The sequence below is a fragment of the Choloepus didactylus genome, chromosome 7, assembly GCF_015220235.1.
Source record: "Choloepus didactylus isolate mChoDid1 chromosome 7, mChoDid1.pri, whole genome shotgun sequence".
NCBI lineage: Eukaryota > Metazoa > Chordata > Mammalia > Pilosa > Megalonychidae > Choloepus > Choloepus didactylus.
Genome location: NC_051313.1, coordinates 145616431 through 145638458, shown reverse-complemented (window position 1 = coordinate 145638458; position 22028 = coordinate 145616431). Strand labels below are relative to the sequence as shown.

Below are 22028 nucleotides of genomic sequence, written 5' to 3'. Positions count from 1 at the left end.
CTGTAAGACTTTAGTTAAGATACTGCCAAAGATCAGTATTTCCATTTTGCTATTTTGTAGTTTCAGAGTATTATTACTAAAGATACATACATCCAGGTAGCTTCTTCACAACAGGCATACCACTTCTTGGTGTCAAAGTCCAGGGAAAATAAGTTGAATGCTGAGAACTCCCCAACCTAACTAAAAGTCGACTATTGCTTTCTTTGAAGAAGTTCTTGAAATCATTCCCCCTCATCAATCTTTTCTTAGTCTCTCACGTTTATCAAAAATAATTGCTATGCATTCTTCACAACAATTAGTTAAAAAGAGTGGGCGGGGGCAGCCTATACATCCAAGCATTGACAATACTGAAGTCTTCACCTATAAATAAAACTCAAGTATTGGAAACAACATCTATGTGAATCAGTTGAGAACTATGTGGTAAGGCCTTCAGGCATCAAAAAACAATACTACGATGTCCATTTACAAATATTGCAGTACTCATGAAAAACTTTTCTGATTCTGAACTTTTTTTCTCTACTTTATAAACGATTCTAACCAGTTTGGTTAACCTGTTACAAGCAACACTATTTTAAAAATCACAAATTAGAAAAAGAAAAGGCTGATAAAGGAGAAAGGAAGAAATGATAAGCATCAATCAGCCTTGGAGCAAAGGAAGAAAGAGAAATAGGAACTAAAAAGGCAGAGCATCTGAGGGCATTTGTTGTACAAATACACACTCACACGCACACTAAACTGCCCTGTGGATACCACCCATACACAACGCAGTGTACGAGTTTATATTCTCAAACATCACCCCCAATTACTAAAGAAAAGTAACCTGTGACATTTAATAAAATTTTTTTTAAAACCCTGAAAAGTATGGAATATATGTATTTTTAAATGTTCACCCAACATAAAATTATAAAAGTGCTGTGCTGAAGAAGACAAAAATCTCTGTATTGTGGTAAATCTATATGGAACAATCCATTTTCCAAGACTTCTGGATACTTGAAATTTTATTGCATAGAATAGCAGAAAAATCCCTAGAATTAGCTGTAGCTTAAATATCATGTAGGAACAAAGTAAAAGGTATTCTAAATCAGTGGTAGTGAAAGTTACCCTCAAATACATTTATTTAAAATGGAAGGAAACGCAGTGGGTCTAGCTATAACTTTGAATAGAATCACAAGGAGCTGAAATGTTTCTTATTCTAGAGCAGCAATAACTCCATCTTTCAAAGGAGAGCTGCCATATTTCCCCAATTCCACTAAAACCATTCTAATAGTTAGTCTGCATCCCAATTCATAAATGAGGAAGTTAGAAAATCCACAGATTTCGCCTAACATGCCAATGAATCTGTGTACAATCAAAAAGAGCACTCAGAAATAAGGGAAAATATCTGTAAATACCGAGCTAAAGTAGACAATGATTACACTTGCTCATCGCTACTTCAGTAAAGTAATTCTGCTCTTATGTTCAGTAATTGAGATTCTCCCTAAAATTTTGCCTCAAATAAGCATTCCTTTAATTGAAACAAGTTTTAAAAACAATGATCAAATCTTACTATACTTATGAATCCACTGCTGGATTCACACAAGTCTAAAAGAAAGAATAGCACATAGTAAAGGAACTATTAAAATTACGTTATCACTGTCAGCAGTTAAGTTTCCACTAGAGACAAAAAAAAATGCATATTAAATTAAATATTTAACGTTGGTGTTAATGTTGGTGGGAGAAATTAGTATTTTTTGGTGAGCAATTTGCAAAAATCTATTAAAATGAATGGTGGAAATACCTTATGGCACATCATTCCTCTAATATTAGTATTTGACCTTACTTCTATTAAAGTAGCATTATATGATCTTTGAGAGAAATTCAAACAATATAAAAACATAAAGTGATAATGCCCACCCCACCCCACCCCACCACCACTTCCACCAGATCCCTTCCCTGGGGGAATTATTGTCAATAGTTTGAGGGATATCCTTACTAATTTTTTCCTATGTTTAAACAAACATATTTCTTTCTGTAATAATAATAACAAAATACAAGTCATATTACATATTGTTTTAGTTTCCTGGCTCCTAAATCAAATAGCATGCAATGGGTTGTCTTAAACAATGGGAGTTTACTGACTCATAGCATTGAGGCTAGGAAAAGTCCAAACTCAAGGCATCATCGAGGTGAAGCTTTCTCCTAGAAGACTATGGTGTTCAGGGGCTGGCTGCTGGCGATCCTTAGTCCTTGGCTTTTCTGTCCCATGACAATGCACATGGCAGCCTTTCCTGGCTTCTCCTTTCTCTTCCGGGTTCTGTTACCTTCCAGCTTCTGTCTTGCTCCCTCTGTGGCGTTCTCTTTATATGTCTGAATTTCATTCCTCTTATAAAGGACTTCAGTAATAGGATGAAGACCTACCCCAATTCAGTTGGGCCACACCTTAACTGAAGTCACCTCACCAAAAGGTCCTATTTACAATGGATTCACACCCACAGGAATGGTCTGCAACTTTCTTTTCCCAATAATGATATAATATTACTAGTGGGCCCCAAGGGCAGCAGGGTGGGGATGCTCTGCCCCAGGTCTAGGCAATAAGGGAGTGTGTTATCTGCACAGAATTTAAAAACAGTAATACAAACAACTAAAAACTAGACTCTTTATTATCACTATGGGCTGGTAATACTGAAAAATGTCAGTGATACGATACCCCCCCCCCCCAAAAAAAAAAGAAATCTCTAAAACAATTGCTGGGGTTACCGTTGAGTTTTAATAATATACATGTAAGTTTCAAATTAACACATATTTATTGCTTATCTTTTAATAAACCTTGTATTCTAAATGGAAGATAATTTAGAGGGCTCCCAGTTATTCCTTGGCCCTCAACAAAGTAAACTCATTTAGATATGTTCATTTAAGAGTAAATTCCCAACAGTTTGGAAACCTTTGCACTCCCTTATCTCCAACCCCTGAGATATTACATATTTTTGTGTTTAAACGCAGGTATTTTAGAAACAAAACCTGAATTAATTCAAAACTGTTATTCTACATGATCATTTGGAATTTTTAACTATGCTTAAATTCTTAAAGCATAGATAAAATGGAGACCTTGGGGGCTGCTAGAATGGTTTCCAAAGAAACAAAGACAGTATTGCAAGTTGTAGAATTTATTGCGAAGGGGGATTTTTATGAATCTCTTCCAGACTTATTCTTACGTTTAATACTTTTCCTAACTATATATCTGTTGCTTCATATAAAAGAAACTTTTAGAAATTAAAATTAATAAAAAGCATTCTTTGATCAACTATGCAAAAGATAAAAAAAAAAAAAGGCCATACTACATTGATCCTGACTATGCAAAGGAGATCAAGTTTAACGACTTCACTGACAAATTTGCGTAAGTTAAGAACTGAAAACAAACTGTAATATTATTACTCATTACTGTGCCAGACTAATATGTAGGTAATAGGTTTTCTTCCCTTTTTCAAAAAATATATTTATGTTCTTAAAAAATCCCAATCTTTTACTTTTTTCCTTTTTGTGCTGTAATACTTTTTTTTTTTTTTTTTACAGGAATTATGCATATGAAGTTCAAAGAAAATTCTTTTTTCTTTATCATTATTGCTTAACTTCAGAATTATTACTAAAAATAATTTTGTCCTATTGGGGATTGTTAAAAACGACCTGATCTGGGTGTCAAATATGTTGGGTAAACCACTGCTATGGACATCTTTCCAAGGTCACATAGCTAGAAGAGGCAGAATCAAGAGTAGAAATCTAGTTTTCTGCTCCTTCCGCTATATAATGTTTAAACCCACCATAATTAAATTATTAATCTTCCAGGATTGGTAATGTTTTGGAAAATGGCAAAAACAAGAATTACACATTCCAATTTCAAAAGTCATTAAGAGCTTTAAAAAACTGTCTGACTACGTCTGAAAATGCAGCAAAAATCTAAAAGCACATATTGTGAAATGCTTAGGGATGTACATGTGCACTTATGCTTTAAGAAAGAAAAACACCCCTCACTTTGGCTCGATTTTCTCGCTTCTTCTAGCTAGCAAGTGATCATATAAAAGCATGTGGTATTAAAAATCAAATTTCAGAGGGTTCTTAAATGAAATCCACTGCACTCTTATATAAGTATACACCATTATTTTATTTTAAAAAATAAAATTTAAAAATGTCAACCTTAAAAGGAAATGAAGAGAAAGTTTATTAAAAAATACAACCATGCTTAACTGTAATGTTTTTGTCTCTTTCTACTTAGTAAAATGTATAAATTAAATTATAACAGAAAAAAGAATAGTAATAAGCTGGCTTATAAATATACAATTAGAGAAAAATTAAATAGAAACCAATTCTGAAATCAAACTATGTCAGGACCAGGTCTATAAATGAACTCTGGGGTCCCCAATAAAAACACATTTTTTGCATTTATTAATCTAAGTCAGTGATTCTCTTCTCCTACACTGGGATAAATATCTTTGGTAGTCACAGCTGGTGGGGTGGAGGGAGAAGGTGCTAATAGCAAGGATGTTGCTAAATATCCTACAGTAAATAGGACAGCCTCCCACTACAAAAACTTATCCAGTCCAAAACGTCAATATGTTGAGGGTGAGAAACGCCAGTCTAAGGAAAACACTGAATAAGCCCAGTAAGGTCCAAATTTTATATATGCCTTTAATTTTATATATGCCTTACAAAGATAAATGAAAAACTATTTACTTCAGTTTAAGAAGCACTGGTATAACAACTACTGACAATAATTTTAAATAAAATATTAATACTGATATATTATATCACTCGGTATTTTCAAATTCTATCAACAACAATGTATAAGCCATGCTATTTCATTGCTCTCATGGAAAAAATCATACAAGGGTATAACAATCTAATAAACATTTGGGGACAAGGTGAATCAAAGCACTCACATTTTTTTTTATCATTAGCTCTAGTCTAGTTGAAAAAGGGCTTCAAAAGGTGATGCTTGTGCATGAACTTAAGTTTAAATTATAGACAGATTTTATTAACCACCTCATCTCCCTTTGAGAATGGCGATGTTTTTAAGGGCCATTGAGTTTTGCAAGCCAACTGAATTTTCATTCGGGTACTACTCTTATTGTTAGTACCCAAAAAACGCAATTTTTAGCAGTAGTTTTGTATTAGTTGTAGCTTTCAAGGCATATGTCAAATAACTGGGGAATGCACATTTATTGTTCTTTTGAATATAGTTTTAGATCTCAATTGTGGGAAATGTGATTTGGATGAATGACGTTTATCATAATTTACTTCCCACAGAATTCCACAAATTGTCTTGACATAAAAGAATTACTGATTAATGGTAAGAGTCTACTTTATTCCATTACTACTCCCATCTTTCTTTGTTCTGAGAGCCATGTGATATGCACAATGTAGCCAACAGTATAATCAAGGGCAACAACTAACATTAGGTTGTACAACGGAAGAGGAGGTAAAGGCCAATTTTGCTTTAAACATATTTTTTTTTTGCTAGATGAGAAATTAAATTTTACCTCTATGTCATCTCTCTCTTCTATACATGTATGTACATATACATATACAGCAGATAAGGAAGTAAAAAAAAAATCTTTAAGCTCCATACTTTAAATGTTGTTAATTAGATAAGCACTTAAATAAATAAATAAATTAATTAAGACTTAAGACTAAACGTTTATTGTCCCAGTAAGAACACAGCATTTTTACTTTTCTCAGAAGCTCTGTGTGAAAAATGTATCTTTGTGTGACTTTCAGTGGGTTAATTTTATTAAATTATCTCAAGAAAAGAAAATAGTCAGGTGGCTGCTTACGAATGTAGGTTTCATATACTCCATACCAACTCTCAGTGAAATACAAAACATTTTAGTATATTCTAAAATACTATTATTACTATGGAGTCCCTAAAAATCAAAACAAATAACATTCTCTAATATAATACTTACAAGAAATATATTTATGACTAAAATATTCTAAGGGCTATACTATTTCCTGAGGCCATTTTTTTAAACAACAGGGCTGCAATTTTTAATTTTGAAAATCAAGAATGTGTAGGATCCTCAAAAGCTTCATCAACTCTAATAAACTAAAACAAGGTTATCATCTACAGTGTGATTGCCTGCATCGTAAACAAATTAGTGAGCTAGCAGATAAAAAAATGCTACCTTAGATTTGTACAGTGATTTATAGTTTGCACAGCATTTTCACATAAATTATGTAATACAATTTACCATGTCAACCTAAAAGGTAAGCAGAATAATCTGTAAGGTAAGCAGCTGAGGGGCCTGAGCTCAGGGACTTGTCCCAAACCAATGCAGTCAATGAAGGGAACCCCCAGAAATAGAAACAGGTACTTTTCCTCCAATTTGCTTATTTTTCTACTAGGTGATTCAGATACCAAGCATGAAAACAGTTCAAAGTATCAAGAGGAACTATTCTAATTATAATTGAATTTTAGGTGAATTCTACTAAAAAATGACAAGAATTGCCATTTTATCAGAATTATAATTGATTTGAGTATGTGAGTGTACATTTACCTGCATCTGCCTCAATCACACAGCAATGGGTCAGAGGCAACAGGCACATGGAATAACTCTTTAATTTTAATTTTGAAAGCCAAGAGAACTGCATATATTAAAAGGTATAGGCAATGTGCTATCAGATAAAGTCATTCCTTGTCTCAAAAAACAGAAATGGTCAGCAAATTGCTTATCATAGCATTCAAGATCCTCCACAATCATCTCCAGAAATACCCATTTAGATTCTCTACATACCAGCTCCATGAGACTATTGACTTCTCACATCTTTTGTCTTTGCTTACATTAAATTTTCAGCCTACAATATCTTCCTTCCCATCTTCTACCAAGTGAACTCTTACTTGCCCATGAAGGTCTGGCTTGAATGCCAACACCTTCCAAATAAATCACTCCTTTCACCAAGATCCCACAAAGCTTTTCATAACATGATCACAGATCTTACTTTATTTTACATTATATTAGTATTAGTTGTTTGAGACTCCCTTCTAGATTTTCAGCTCCCCATGTGTAGGAATTGCCTTAAAATCTTTCATTCTCAGTAGCACGCAGTAAAGTGGAAAAAAATGCCTGGCCTTTACAGCACTCCTGGACACCGCCCCCTGACACAGATTCCCTGACTATGGCTCTGCCTTGCTGTTTCATCCATGTGCTCATCCATGGCCCTCTTCCTGACCCAGCCTGCAGGGACCCTACTACCCTTGGGAAGCTGTCCTACCTGTCTTAAATGTGAAATCCTTTCAAGGAGGCTTGATTCATTAAATTGCTGAATTTTCAAACTTTGTATCAACATCTAGAGTTGAGCAGAGGGTATAGAAAACTTAAACCCTGGCAAGGTTCATTCCATTTTATTTTTATACAGTGTCAGATCAGAACCATTTATTGTGGATTAACCATAACACATTCCAGAAAAATGGAGACTGTACCTTTTGTTGATACACATACGTGGAAAAAGGCATTATTTTCAGAGTGACTTAGTACTTTCAACATTTCTTAAGAGTAAGATGTATCTATTAGTTTAGCGCAATGAATAAGTTATAAAAATAGTTCATGAAAACTGAAGTGAAAACACCAAATTATCACAGGAACTTAAATTCTTGCGCTGTTTTTCCACATCTGAATTTAGTTAAGATATAATTCAAATAAGCAAAGCACTGCCCAGCAAGCGCTTCACATACTCCTGTGACTACTCATTAAATAACCCATCCACACCAGCATGAAATGCCTCCTTTTCTAGAAAACACTTACATAATATACTCAATGTTTCAGGCTCAAAGGAAAGATTTATATTTCCAATCTGGTGGGTATATTTTGTTCCATGTGAAAGTCCTATATTCTCTCTCCGTAAGACAAATAATACTTTCAGGGGAAAATGGAAATATTGAAAAGGGGAAAAAAGAGGTCTGCAATTGTAGAAAAAATGTTGATGGTGCAATCTTGTGACCCTCCTCAACACATTCTTCAATGAATAAGCCATTTTAAATCTTTAAAAATCACTGCATAAAACAAAATAAATTCGTAGAATTTTTTTGATCAAAAGCATCTGCTAATAATATAATGAGATAAAACTCAAGAAGTCATGTGCCCCATTATCCAAACTGTACACATTTACCTTTCTTTGTTCCTGCTCCCTCTGTTGGAGTCTACAGACTGAGTGATTAGCTGCTTGCACTGAAATAAAACAGAAATAGGTTTTTAATCAGCATCCCTTGTTTGAAGAGAAACTTACCTGGAAAAAGAAATAGGTGGATTGTTTCAGATCTCAAAGTGATACAAAAACTGAGATTGGGAGGGGTCAGCTGGAAAAATAAGTTTTGGCAATATATTCAGGATGTCATAATTAGAACCATTAGTCTTGAGCTTTGAACCACAAGCCAAAAAATAGGGTACCCAAGTACTAACTCCAATGACAAGCTGTCAACAATGACCTCTGAATTTTCTAAAAAGCTATAAAACCCCTGATGAATTTTATCAATAAGTTTGGGTTGGTTACGCCTTTACATTGTCTCTGATTCCTTCTCTTTTCTCATCCACGTGCCTACTCTCTTCCAGGCAGTATTCGATGTTCAGATGGCTTCGACAAGTAGCTACCATTCCTCTGCTCTCTTCTCTTCCATTTTATCCTGGCTGCCACTGCCAGAGTCAACTTTCTCTGGACCACTTTCATTGAGTCATTTCCCCTTTTCAAGAACCAAAACTGATAACTAACAATTATCATAGGTGTCATTTATTGAGTGTTTACTATGTGCTAAGACCTGTGTTACGTACTTTGTGTACACTCTTACTCTCACTTACCTATAAGGAGAGGATCAAGGGTAACAAAACTGAGGCTGACTATGTGGCACATGAGGAGGTCACGCAACTAATAAGCACAGGAAACAGGATTTAAAATCAGATCCCTCTGACTCTAAAATCTTGGCTTTTAACCTCAACACTCCATCGATTCCTTTAAGATTTCAAACCTCTTCATCTTCTGGATCTATTTTATTTCTGTCCACAAATATTTTCATTTACTTTATTCAACTAGAGATGTTTAGTGTACAGGCTCCAGCACAGACTCAAGAGTCAGACTGGGTTCAAATCTAGGCTTCAGCACTCCTCAGCCATGTGACGGATATCGAGAATGTTTGCACATCCATTTGTTATTTGTCAAATATTTATGGTGCATCTGCTATGTGCCAGGCTCTGTTCTTGATGCTGCTCCTAATCTCTCAGAGCATTAGTCACTTGTTTGTAAAATGAGCATGACAACTAGTAAAACCAGTAAAAGGGTTTCAGAGTGGACATGAGAAATTAAATGAGACGATATAGTAGATATCTGGCTTAAAAATAAATCAATTAAATGTTAATAAAAAGACTTAAATTAAAGCAGCTCTTCACACACAGTCAACAGCCAAGAAAAGGTACTGTTACCAGTGTTCAAACAGCTGTACCACTCCTACTGAAGATGCTTTCCTTATTCCTGTCCTCTAATTAAAATGTTTTACATGTTTCAAAGGCCCAGTTTAAGGCTTCTGCCTTCATAAGAAGTCCTCCCAGATCAATCCTTTCCCTATAAGAACTTTCCCCTTATTTGAAATTCCTTTCTCGGGTATGTGTTCATTCTGCCATTTTATCTGGCATTTGCTTCCACTAGAGGTTTATCTAGTTGTTTTACAACCAGGCCTTTCCATCCCACCCCCAACCCTGCCCCAACTAGGTCATGGGTTTCATAACAGGGACAGGACTGTGATTTCTTTTTCAGAAAAATGTTAAGCACCTCCCTGCGGGAATATGGTAAAAACAATGAGAATACATATTTTAAACAGTAGCCTTTAATTTAGTCATATCAAAGATAATACTTAAGTACTAAAAATTAGGTTCCCAATCACTGTTCCAACAGAAAAAATGAAAACTAGGAGTTGATCAGATCTGCCTTCTTTTTGTGGCATATTAATATTACATCATCCTTCCCAAGCAGTGCTTCTTTCATTTCCTGGGTTGTTGTTGCTGTTTTTCCCTGACTCTGAACATAACTTAAAACTCCATTTTGCTATCTCTATATGCTTCATATTTTTCAGGTTATTCTTGGCTTAATTTTAAAAAGTTACAGGCCTATGATACTTACTTTGTCATGTGTTACCTCCTTTTAAAATTTAATTAGAACTTCTCTTACTCGAATATACTTTTCTTCCACATCAGGATTGTCTTTGTTAGACAAAATATCCATTTTTAGAAATCACAGTCCCTTTGAAGTAATTCTCTTTTTAATTGTTTAGCTTCACCATAAAAAAATGTTTTACTTTCTGAATTTTATGATATCCACTTTCCTGAAATCTAAGGAAATCATCTGACTCCACCAAGCATTCTCTCCCTTTTCTAGGAGTGGCTCCAAGAGGGAAAGGCCCTTTGCCCTGGACTTCTGAACACTTCCATTTCCTGTATGGTTACTTAGTTCAGTCTGAAGCAATTTCCCCTGCTTTTTTAAAACACCATACCAACTTCACAAAGAGTCAAGAATTTATCAAATGCATTATGCCTAACCAAAAATTATTCAAAGAGATTAGCACCACATATAGAGTGATTGTGCCACACACACAGTTAACTGTGTCCTGACTTTCCTCACATAAAAGAGAAACATATACTTAAATAAGAAAATAATTTCAACTTGGCATTAGGAGCAGATGTTGGCTGAACTCACTGAACAAATAATTCAATGTGCCAGGCTATGCTTCAGGCTGCGATACTGCAGTGAACAAAACAGAGCCCCTGACCACAGGGAGCTTATGTTTTAGTTGCGGAGACAGACAACATACAAACAAATATTTAGTGTGTCAGGTGGTGACGGCTGCTACAGAGAAAAGCAAAGCAAGGTAGCGAGGCCAAGGAATGCAGGACAGCAGGAGAGGGGGTGAAGGTTACAGAGTGGTCAAGGGGAAGGCTCACTGCTGACATCTGAGCAGAGACCTAAAGGGAATGAGAAAACAGGTACCTGAGAAAAGAGTGTTTCTAAAGGAGCAGCAAGCGCAAAGGCCCTGAGGTGGGAGCGTTCCTGGATGTCAGAAGAGTAAGGAGGCCGGTATAGCGAGAATGAAATGAAGGAAAAGGAAAAAGGTTGGAAATAAATATCAGAGCAGGCCTTCTAGCACCTTGTAGGCCAATGTGAGGATTTTGGCTTTTACTATAAGCAAGATGGAAGGTTCTATGTATAATAATGACAAGAGCCAAACTATATTTTAAAAGAAGCACTCAGGCCCCCATATAGAGAACAGACTACAGGGAAGAAAGAGAAGAAACACAGAGATGAGCCATGGGCCTACCAGAACAATCCTGGTGGAGATACAGTGGCTTAGACAGGGAGGTGGCAGTTGATGAGGTGGCGAGAGTGGTCAGATTCTGGTTATATTCGCAAAATTAAGCCAAAAATATTTGCTAATAAAATACATGTAAGGGGAGGGAGAAAGGGAAGGGGAGGGTGGGAGAGAGGGAAGAAAGATGCGGGAGAAGAAGGGAGGGAGGGAGGAGGAGAGAAAAAGGGAAAAAAGGGGAGAAAAAGGGAGAAGGGAGCCAGGGCGAAGAGAGAGGGACAGAGGAAAAGAAGGGGAGGAGAAAAAAGAGGAGTTCAAGCTTTTTAGCGTGGGCAGCTAGGCGAATGGTGATGCCATTACAGAAAAGGGAGAGAATGAAGTAAAAGCTGAAATGAGGAGAGAATCCAAGCTTGGTTTTAGACATGTTTACGTACACTGAGATGCTTATTAGATTACATCTAAATTCCCTAGGCAGTTGGATGTAAAGGCCTGAAATTCAGGGGAGTGATCTGGGCTGAAAATATAAATGTGTAATTAACACTGGCATACAGGTGATATTTAAAGCTGTGATTCTACTGGAGATCACCAAACAAGTGCATACAGATAGAACAAACCTTGGGACACTCCATTGCTTAAAGGTGAAGGAGGTAAGTGGGAACTAACAAAAGAGTTGAGGAGGAGGGGCCGGTGTTATAAGAGGCAAATTGCAAGAAAGAGAGTACACAGAAGAAAAGGCGTTCCTTCCTTATTACCTTTCAAAGATTCGAAACAACCTAACATTGAACGAACTTGAGCTTTGATGTCTGAAGAACTAGGTTTGTGTGACAGTACCTTTGATTATTATTGGAGAACCATGGGCATTCAACCAAAATAAATTACAGTTTCCTCAACTATAAAGTAGGGAGGATGATAAGCTTTTTACAGGGTTATAAAAATAAAATGAAAAAAAAAGGGTAAAAATATCTAACTAGTAATGTGCCATTAAAAATTAGTTAGCATTTTAATTCATAATGAGTTCTTGAAAATTTCTGGGTAAAGATGGCAGAGTGAAGCAAAGTCAAACTTAGTCCTCTATATATTTAGCAATGTGAATAATTTTTTTTTTTCAAAAGGCAAAACATTCACTATTTACTAATCAGGAAAGAATTACAGTTGTATACTAAAACTTTGAAAAGTGGTGGCCAAAAATAGAAACACAAGGTTCTAGTAAGGAACAGAGACTCCTAACCCTACGCTAACCACCCCATTCCCCCAAAGCCAAAGTTAGAAAAGAAAACAAGTAGACAACATTCTTAGAACTCTCACAAATATCTTTTAATTTGTAAAGAAACAGATGGGGGTGGGAGGAGAAAAGAAAATAATATGTGAGAGACAAACAAGCAGACAAAGCATCTATTCTGAAAATAAACCTAAAAAAATTCTCCATAGGTGCTTTTAAGCCACAGTATGAATTTAAGAAGAGATCAAACACAGGATGATAAAATACAGAACAACATGCAAAAGAGACTGCAGTGCTAAAGAAACAATAGGCCTCCAACTTCTTAATTTTTTTTAACACTTACTTTCTTAGAATGATATTTAGTAAATACTATCCTCTGTAGTAAAGAAACATTTATTTCAAGAACAGGATTTCCTGCAGTTTTACTTATTTTTTTTTCTTCTGTTAAATTCAAATAGAATGAAAATTTAATATTTCAACTTAAAAATTTTATAATCCCATCTTATCAAATATTCCCTCTCCCCCTCATACCCCCCCCCCAATCTATTCATCCAACCATCATCTCTCTACCTATCTTTCTATTTAGATAGATACAAAGATGTCTGGAATGATGTTAACCAAAGTTAAAAAGTAATAATATTTTTAGGCAGTTATTTGGGGTGATTTATTGCTTTCTTCTTATTCTTTCTTTTTTTCTTCATTTATTATTTTTTAGTTCTTTATTACTTAAAAACACTTTTAAAGAGCATGTATCCTTTTGTTTTAAACAAGTAAATAAAAGAATAAAACCACTGCTCTTAAGAGAGAGGGAGGGAGGGAGAGGATATTGTCTTACTACAACTGTGTTGCTAAATCTGAAAGAGGAATAACCTAGATGTTCTCTCCTCCTTACTCTATAAAATCAAGGTGGGTCCTCAATACTAAGGCAAGACCTTCTGATATCAAGCTCAGTGAAATTTACAAGCACATTAAATAATTAATAAGTAGAACAGAGAACTGCTTGTGTCCTCAGGATGAGAAAAACATAAATGCTGTATATTGATGACAAGTTTCTTCATAGGTTGCTTTTTGGTGGCCTCCTAGAGCTCTCATATACTTTTTGTGGTTTTTAGGAAACCAAAAGTGAGCTTTGACTACAGAGTCCCTGCTCGCCCAGTCACAGGACACTCTGCAAAGCTGGTGGCTACACAGATAATGCATGAACAGGTCTGAACTGAGGGTTCTGTTATAGCTCTCCATTCAAACAATTCAGATACTCTACCTTACTCCTTCCCAGAGGCTTAGCTTTGTGTACAAAGTTGAACCACTAGCTTACGACCCACCCTCTGTAGAGCTCTGTGATGCACAGAAGCACTGCACTTTCAGAACAGGGGCCAACCATGTATGTGAAGAGATAAATGCAGCAGTTCGATACTAAACACAGTACAAAACTCAACTCATTGCTAGCCTTGCGATGTGCTACTTACACTAGAATATATAAACTTGCTTGCATCATTTTGTACAACTCCCTGATCAATTAATAGTAAAAATAAACAAGCCAACACAACTTAGAAGGTAAAGTTTTCAAATATGAAATTACCCAAGAATGACAGATTAGACCCAGGCTAATTTTTGAAATTACAACAGCTTCAAAGACATATAATTATCTCCAATATACCTGTGATGCTTATGATTATAAGAACAAGAAAATACGCTATTCAAGAGCTACCTGCTTCTAAGCAGGAACACGGCTTCAAAAGCCCTTGCCTGCATTCTAGAGCTAACAATTACTCCACAATGTTAGAACCTTAATTATGAGTTTTATATGTTGTGTTTTAATTCTTCCTTGCAGGAAAATACATTTTCAGCCTGGATTTCACATTACCAGTGATACTTTTCTCTTTTGCTGCAAAGACTATACTTGTAAGAGGCTAGTCCTCACATCAGAAGTAACTCTAGCTCAAGGATGAAACAAGTCAAAATAACCGTTCACAGTTTTTTACCAATTGTACACAATTTATTTTTACACACTCAAAGTGTGGAAAAGGAAAGTTACACAGCACACTCCAAATGCATACATAGGCATTCTTATTAATAATAATTTGAGTTTTACTTTTCGAATGATATCTAGAATGTCTGTCAGGGTTAAGGAATTGACAGTATGTTTGTAGTAAAATGCAAACGCCTAAACTAGCTTTAGTCTTTCTGCTGCTCCACTCCAAGAAACCACATGCGATCTAGGCAGATGCATCCTCTCCAACCTCCTCTTAGCACCATTGTACACAAGACTATTAACTAGGATTTGCACTCAGACATATTTAACTCAGTTATTAACCAAGATGTCTCTGCTGCTTTCCTTCCTAGGGCATTCTATTACAGGTCAGTTTGTTTTCTTTGTTTTTCCCCCAGAAAGACATTTTTTCATTTACCCTTTAATAATCCATCATTATTTAACAGCATCATCCATCCTTGTACAAGCTGAATAGTGTAAATATTGATCCAGGGAGAGACTCTGAGTTTCTGGTATATTTTTAATTCTAAAATCAGTTACTAATAGAGCTTCTTTTATTTTATGTTATGATTTGATATGTTTAATATTCTCCTTGATCAACTACATAGCCACATTTAAATATTCTGCATAATGAAAAAAGTGATTTAAAAAAGTGGCAAACATTTATGAAAAAATTTTCTGAAAAAACTATACAACTCTAGTAGTTTTTTTGAAAAAGCAGCTTTATTTCATATCCTTTAAATTCCTGGTCATCCACCCAGAGGAGTAAATCTCCCTGGCAACATGGAATATGACTCCTGGGGAGGAATCTAGACCCGGCATTGTGGGATGTAGAACATCTTGACCAAAAGGGGGACGTGAAAGGAAATGAAATAAGCTTCAGTGGCAGAGAGATTCCAAAAGGAGCCAAGAGGTCACTCTGGTGGGCACTCTTATGTACAATATAGACAACCCTTTTCAGGTTCTAATGAATTGGAATAGCTAGCAGTAAATACCTGAAACTATCAAACTACAACCCAGAATCCTTGAATCTTGAAGATGACTGTATAAAAATGTAGCTTATGACGAGTGACAATGTGACTGGGAAAGCCATACAGACCACACTCCCCTTTGTGCAGTGTATGAATGGATGAGTAGAAAAACAGGGGCAAAAAAAAAAAAAAAAAAAAAGGGTACCCAGTGTTCTTTTTTACTTAAATTGTTTCACTTTAATTTTTATTCTTATTATTTTTGTGTGTGTGGTAATGAAAATGTTCAAAAATTAATTTTGGTGATGAACGCACAACTATATAATGGTACTGTGAACAACTGAATGTATGCTTTGTATGACCTGCATGATATGTGAATATATCTCAATAAAATTGAATTAAAAAAAAAGAGAGAGATATCTTATAAAAAAAAAAAAAAATCCTGGTCATCAACTTTTTTGATTATGCAATCTGTTGGGCAAAAAATGTGAATGCAAACATAAGTATTCTCAGTATGTCTGCTTATTTATTTATAAATTAAATTACATGTACAGTGGAGCTATTATGAGGTACTTGAAGATAGATATATATATATATGGATAAATTAAAAAAAAAACAATGTAAAATTTTTTTCCTTTTTCTCACATCCCAAAGGAGTGTCTTGTGCACACATCTCACTTTGGAGATCAATTCTCTTAACACCAGTGTCAACAGACATTAATCACTAGACAACCACTTTCCCTGGGACAGGGCTCCCCTCTTAGATGTCATGGTGAAGAATTCTCTCTCTTCACCTTCCATCAAAATAAGGAAATACATTTCGGCATGACATTCATTTAATAGGAAATGAAAAGCAATATATATTTTAAAAAATCACTGACTTACATCTCTGGAGAATTTGGTTTAAGTTGTCCTGTACTGTCTCTCCACATTTGGGAAGAGTCTGTTCATTTGTTTTGTGGATCATATTCTTCAAATTTTCAAGAACTCTCATTTCTCGAAGACCACGTTTTTCCTATTAAACAAAAATAAATAAACAACTAGTACATATTGTGTTCTAAATCTTAGTAATTACTCTCCGGGATTTCCATCCAGTTTTTATTACGTTATTACTTATTACTGAAATGTATACAGTCTTCTAATTATTTGGCAGTAAATGAGGTTATAAACTCGAGGCATTTCTTAATTATGAAATACTCTGAAAGTTGCAATATGAGTAATATTTTTATATACCAATGTTTAAAAGTTGGCAAGAGAACTGCTAAAGGAGTGAGCAAAGAAGCCTAGATTGGCACACATTTCATTCTGTGCAGCAAAAAAAAAAAAAAAAAAAAAAAAAAAAAAAATCAGATACCCTTATTCTGATTTTATATTTCATTTTGTCATTATCATCCTATAGTTTCTATTATTATGCTCTATATTTTTTATCTGATTCCATTTTTCTTAAAATAAAAACAAGTGGTAAAAATAATAATATGTAGATAATTCCCTGTGCAGAAGTTAACAGCAGGCCTGAGGCTGCTCTCCTTACAAAGGCTTGCTTGCAAGGCTGGCCCTGGGCTGGCATCTGGGAATTAATCCAGTAAACCATTCTCTACGCTGACATACAACTTTCCCAAAATGATAAGAGGGACTCACTGTGCCTAACCTGTCTGTAGAAACAATGTAGTTTATGCTGAACACCTGCTTTCCCTCTGGGAGTCTGGAACTTTGTTAAGGGATAGGAAGAGGGTGCCTCCATGACCAGGCTCCCCTGGTAGACAACGCTGCACAACAGTGCTCTCACAACTCACTGAGTGGAGAATTAAGTGCATGTGGTGTGACTCCACTGGGGGAGAACTCTTGGAAGCTTGCACCTGGTTTCCTCCAGAATTTTCCCAATGCACCTTTTCCCTTTGCTGATTTTTTTTTTCTTGGTATCTTTCTGTTGTGATAAATCTTAGCTTTGAGATCTTCTAGTGAGTGAATCACTGAACCCAAGGTGGTCTTGGGGACCCCAAACATACCCTCTTCAGAGAATGGAGCTTAATCCATCCCCACCTGAAACTGGACAAGATTTAGTGACTCATTTCCAGATAATCGAGGAGGGAAAAACATTAACTTTATCATGGAGAAACCTAGCAAACACTGTCCCAACCAAGGAGGAAGGTTAACCTCAGCAGTGACGGCATGCTGACGCACACCCCCCGATGGGCTGGGACAAGCAAGGCACTTCACCTCTGTTTACCCATATATATATATATGACTGTATAACCCATAACCCATAACCCAGTATAATCACGAGAAAAACGCTGATCAAAACCCAGACTGGGGGACATTCTACAGGATAACTAAGACTGTCAAGGTCACTCTCTCTCTCTCTCTCTCTCACACACACACCACACATACACACCAAGAAAAGACTGAGTCACAGAACAAAGGTGACTACAGAGACATGGCAATTAAATGCATTGTGGTACCTGGATTAGATACTGGAAAACAAAGAGGACAGTAACAGAAAACATGGTGAAATCCAAATAAAGTCTAGAGTCTCGTTAATAGTAATACACCAATGCAAGTTTCTAGGTTTTTAGCAAATGTAAATGACAATGTAAGATGTTAATAATGGGAAAAACTGAGTGAAGGGTATTCTTTCTACTATTTCAACTATTTCTGCAACTTTTCTGTAAGTCTAAAACTATTACAAAATTAGCTATGTTACTGGAGCTTTGTTTTGTTTTGAGCCATTCCTTATGAACCAGTCAGTTGTGGCCAGTATCTCACTTTTCCTACTTATTCAAAAAAAAAAATTAAAAACTTATACAACAGTTAAGAGAGAATAATATAATGAACCATCATGTACCCACTACAAAGCTTCACACTTCTCGACTCATAGCTGGGTTTGTTTCCTCTATAACACCCCATACTTCTCTCTACTCCCCAAAACAGATCATTCTGAAGCAAATTCCAGATAGAATATAATTTCAACTGTACATATTTTAATATGTATCTTTGTAAGATAAAGACTCATTTTTAAAAAAGAATTAGACCATCACACACACAATCAACATTAAGTCTTTAATATCATTAAATATCAAGCTAGTGTTCACATTACCCCAAGGTCTTATAATATTCTTTTTTTAATCTCCCAATTTGAATCAAAAACTAAATAAGGTTAATACATTACAACTGGTTAATATGTTTCTTAAGACTTTTTTAATCCAGACTTCCCTTCTGCCACTTCCTTGCAATTTGCTGAAAAAAAAGTGAGTCATTTTCTGCATAGTTGCTGAATGAATCCTCATTGTATCATTCAACATATTCCTTTGTCTCCTGTATTTCCTGTAATTTGGTAGTTAAAACTAGAGGCCTAGCAGGAACACTAACAGACATTTGCACACCAATGTTCATAGCATCATTATTCATAACTGCCAAAAGATGGAAACAATCCAAGCATCCATCAACAGATGAGTGGATAAATAAAATGTGCTATATACATATGACAGCATCTTATTCAGCAATAAGAAGGGATGAAGCCCTGATGCATGCAACAACATGGATGAACCCTGAGGACATTATGTTGGTTATAGTTTTCTGTTGTCTAGGCATCTGGTTTCCTTGTTACCCCAATCAGGTTTTCCCAGACCAGAACGGGCTCAGGTCTCAGAAGGAGGCAATATTCAGCATCAGGTTTCCCTGCAGGTGTGTCTTAGAAGATTGACAGACCCTGTGAGGACTCTAGCCGCTGTACTTTTCCTAACCTGCCCAAGCAGGTGGTGCCTGTCAGCCTGTAGCTCCTGACTGGTGTAAGGAGGTGTGGCCCCCTTAGTTTCTGCTTTGGCTGTTCTCCTCCAGGCTCTGGGGTATGGTTCTGAATGGAAGGCAGGTAGTAGAGCTGGGCACCACCTCCTTCCTCTTAGGGAAGATACATCCCCTAGGGAGTTACCACCAGCATTTAAATAGGTTCTTTGTCTCTCTGACTCTGCTATCTCCACCCTCGTCTGGGTCAGAGCACCGTGAACTGAAAATGGCTGAGGTTTTCTCCACTGAGCCACTCAGGTTGAGAGAGAGAAAAAGGGACAGAAAGCTCCCTTTCAGAACCAGTACAGAGACCCCCAATTTCACTTGTTAGCCAGTGGTAACACCTGGTCTTTTGGGCTTCCCCACCTGGGACAGATGAGTCTTCTGGTTCTTTAAGGTCAGTTGCCACTAAAAACCTCTGTCTGCTTGTTGGGGGTTTAAAACTTGTGTTCAGCAGTCCACACTTGTTAATTAAAACCCAGTTGGAGCTCAGCTGAGCTATACTCACTCTCTTGCAGAGTGCCGTGCTGCTCTCTACTACAATGAAGTTTTGCAGTTCAGCATGCTGTGGGGGGAGGGGCTCTCGGCACAGCTCTGCAGCTTTTACTTACAGATTCTATGCTGCGTACTCAGGCATTCCTCCCAATCCAGGTTGGTGTACAATGTGTGGACAGTCACCATTGTCTCCCAGCAATTATTCCAAACTATTTACTAGTTGTTCCTGGTTGTTTATTAGTTGATCCAGGGGACTGACTAAATTCCACTCCTCTCTATGCCGCCATCTTGCCCCTTCCCCAAACAGTAATATTTTAATATTCTTTCATCAATAGTAACAAATGTACCACACCAACATTATGAGCCAATAACAGGGGGATAAGGAGCATGGGAGGATTTGGGTTCATTTTATTTTTATTTCTTTTCTCAAGAAATTGCATTTAAAAAAAATTAGAGGTTTGATCATATTCAGGGTTTTGTGTGTTTTTTTGCAAGACTATTTCAGAGGTGGTTTGCATACTTCGAAAAGATGTTGGAAGCATTCCTTCTTCATTTATTAGCAGGAATACCTCTATAAAGAGAAACTTCCCCTCGTCAACTATTCGGTTACTCTGAAGACAGATCATATAAGGAAAGGCAGAATAAAATGCTTTATTATTTCCCTTTATTTACTACTTTTAAAAACAATGAGTTGGTTCCCTACTATTCTCTAAAGATGATCAGTATGGGATTTGAAGATTTCTAAAACTTTAGTTATTGATTGTCCTATCTTTGTCCAATGGGAAACTATTCAAGTTGGCTCTAGAATGCTTTGAGCATAAAGTCTAATATTCTTTAATAGCGTCTTTGCTTTCTGATATGACCTTATATTCCAGGTTCATCTTGTACATTTCCTGCTTCAAACTGGGAATCAGCAGGTCTCTAAATACCATTAGTATTCAGAAATGCTATTCAGAAACACAGCACTAAGAGTGGTCATTGCTACTGGGTTGGCCATTGTTTCTAGGCCTTTTGAGAGGATAAAGCTAGGAAATATGTATTTTTTTTTTTCAAAAAGAAAAGATACATCTTGAGTTCATACTCACAGTCAAAGAAATCCAGGACTACAAAATTTTTAAGTCTTATCTGTTTCTTTCTAACTCTTAAAATACCAATATAATTACTCATTTGCTTTACCACCAATGTAATCAGATAATACCAGTTCTACCATCAACAACATGATTGCTAAAACAAGTTAGGGTTATTTTCTTAAAATTTTTGTCCTGAACATATATCTCGCTAGGAATAGTTAAATTACTGTGTTTTAAGTCACTTGGAACAGTTTCTCTCCGAGCAGAAATTCCACTATCCAGAAACATAGGTTAACATTTTTACATCCAACTAGATTTTTAGGGATTGCTGTTTAAAATTTAATTTTGTTTAAAAATTATGTAAAATATTTACATGACTCCAAAACTACAATATAAAATATATTCAAAGAAGTCATGCTTCTATCCTTATTCTTTGCACCCTATTCCATCATTCCCTCTCTAGGTGATTCTTTTTTTAAACTTTATGCTGCCATTGTTTTAAGTATAAGTATATACAGCCACACACATAAGCACATACATGTATATATGTATATGCATACACATAATACATATATATTTATACATATTTTTTCCAATATCCTTCTTAAACAAAAAAATGATATACAGACTTTTCTTTGTTCACTTCATGAGTCATATTCACTCCATGAGTCAAATTTCACTTCGTGATTCAATTCAATTCATGAGTCAAATAACAATCATAATGCATACAGTCTTTCTCTATGTTGCCCATTTGCTCTTTTTGGGATATCTTTCAGTATTTAGAATTGTTGGTATTTTTGTTCTACTGGTTATATTTACACTAATACTTTATATAAATCCTTAGTCTCTGCTTTTTTGCCTATTATTTATTGGTTCTCAACTATAAGAAATATTAATATTGGGCGATACCCTCCTCGTTCCCTTGCCATTCCTTCTCCCTAAGGATCCAATCTGAAACAGTATCCTTTTACTCTCAATTAATATTTGTTAGGCAACCAGAGGATGTTCTACTTTTCAAACACCCTCTCCATCTCCTTCTATTTTCTGACAGTTATACTTCATCTAAACTTCACTTTGTCTTGAATTCTTTTTATTTCCTTAGTCATTTCTTTATTATTTCAAATGTTTCCATTTTCAGTTTCACTTAAGGGACTGTGTTTATTCATAATCTTGTTTTCCTTCTAGTTTAGCTTTC

At 35.8% G+C, this 22028-nt stretch overlaps 1 protein-coding gene across 1 annotated transcript in view; it reads right to left on the bottom strand.

Moving 5' to 3' along the window:
* The window catches only part of BLOC1S5 (biogenesis of lysosomal organelles complex 1 subunit 5), a 41823-nt gene that overhangs the window by 4378 nt on the left and 15417 nt on the right, over positions 1 to 22028 (bottom strand). The window contains exons 3-4 of the mRNA XM_037843690.1: positions 16374 to 16503; positions 8137 to 8195 (exon numbers count right to left, since the gene is read on the bottom strand). Of these exons, the coding sequence (XP_037699618.1) occupies positions 8137 to 8195; positions 16374 to 16503 (189 nt within the window). The remainder of the gene's footprint in view (positions 1 to 8136; positions 8196 to 16373; positions 16504 to 22028) is intronic.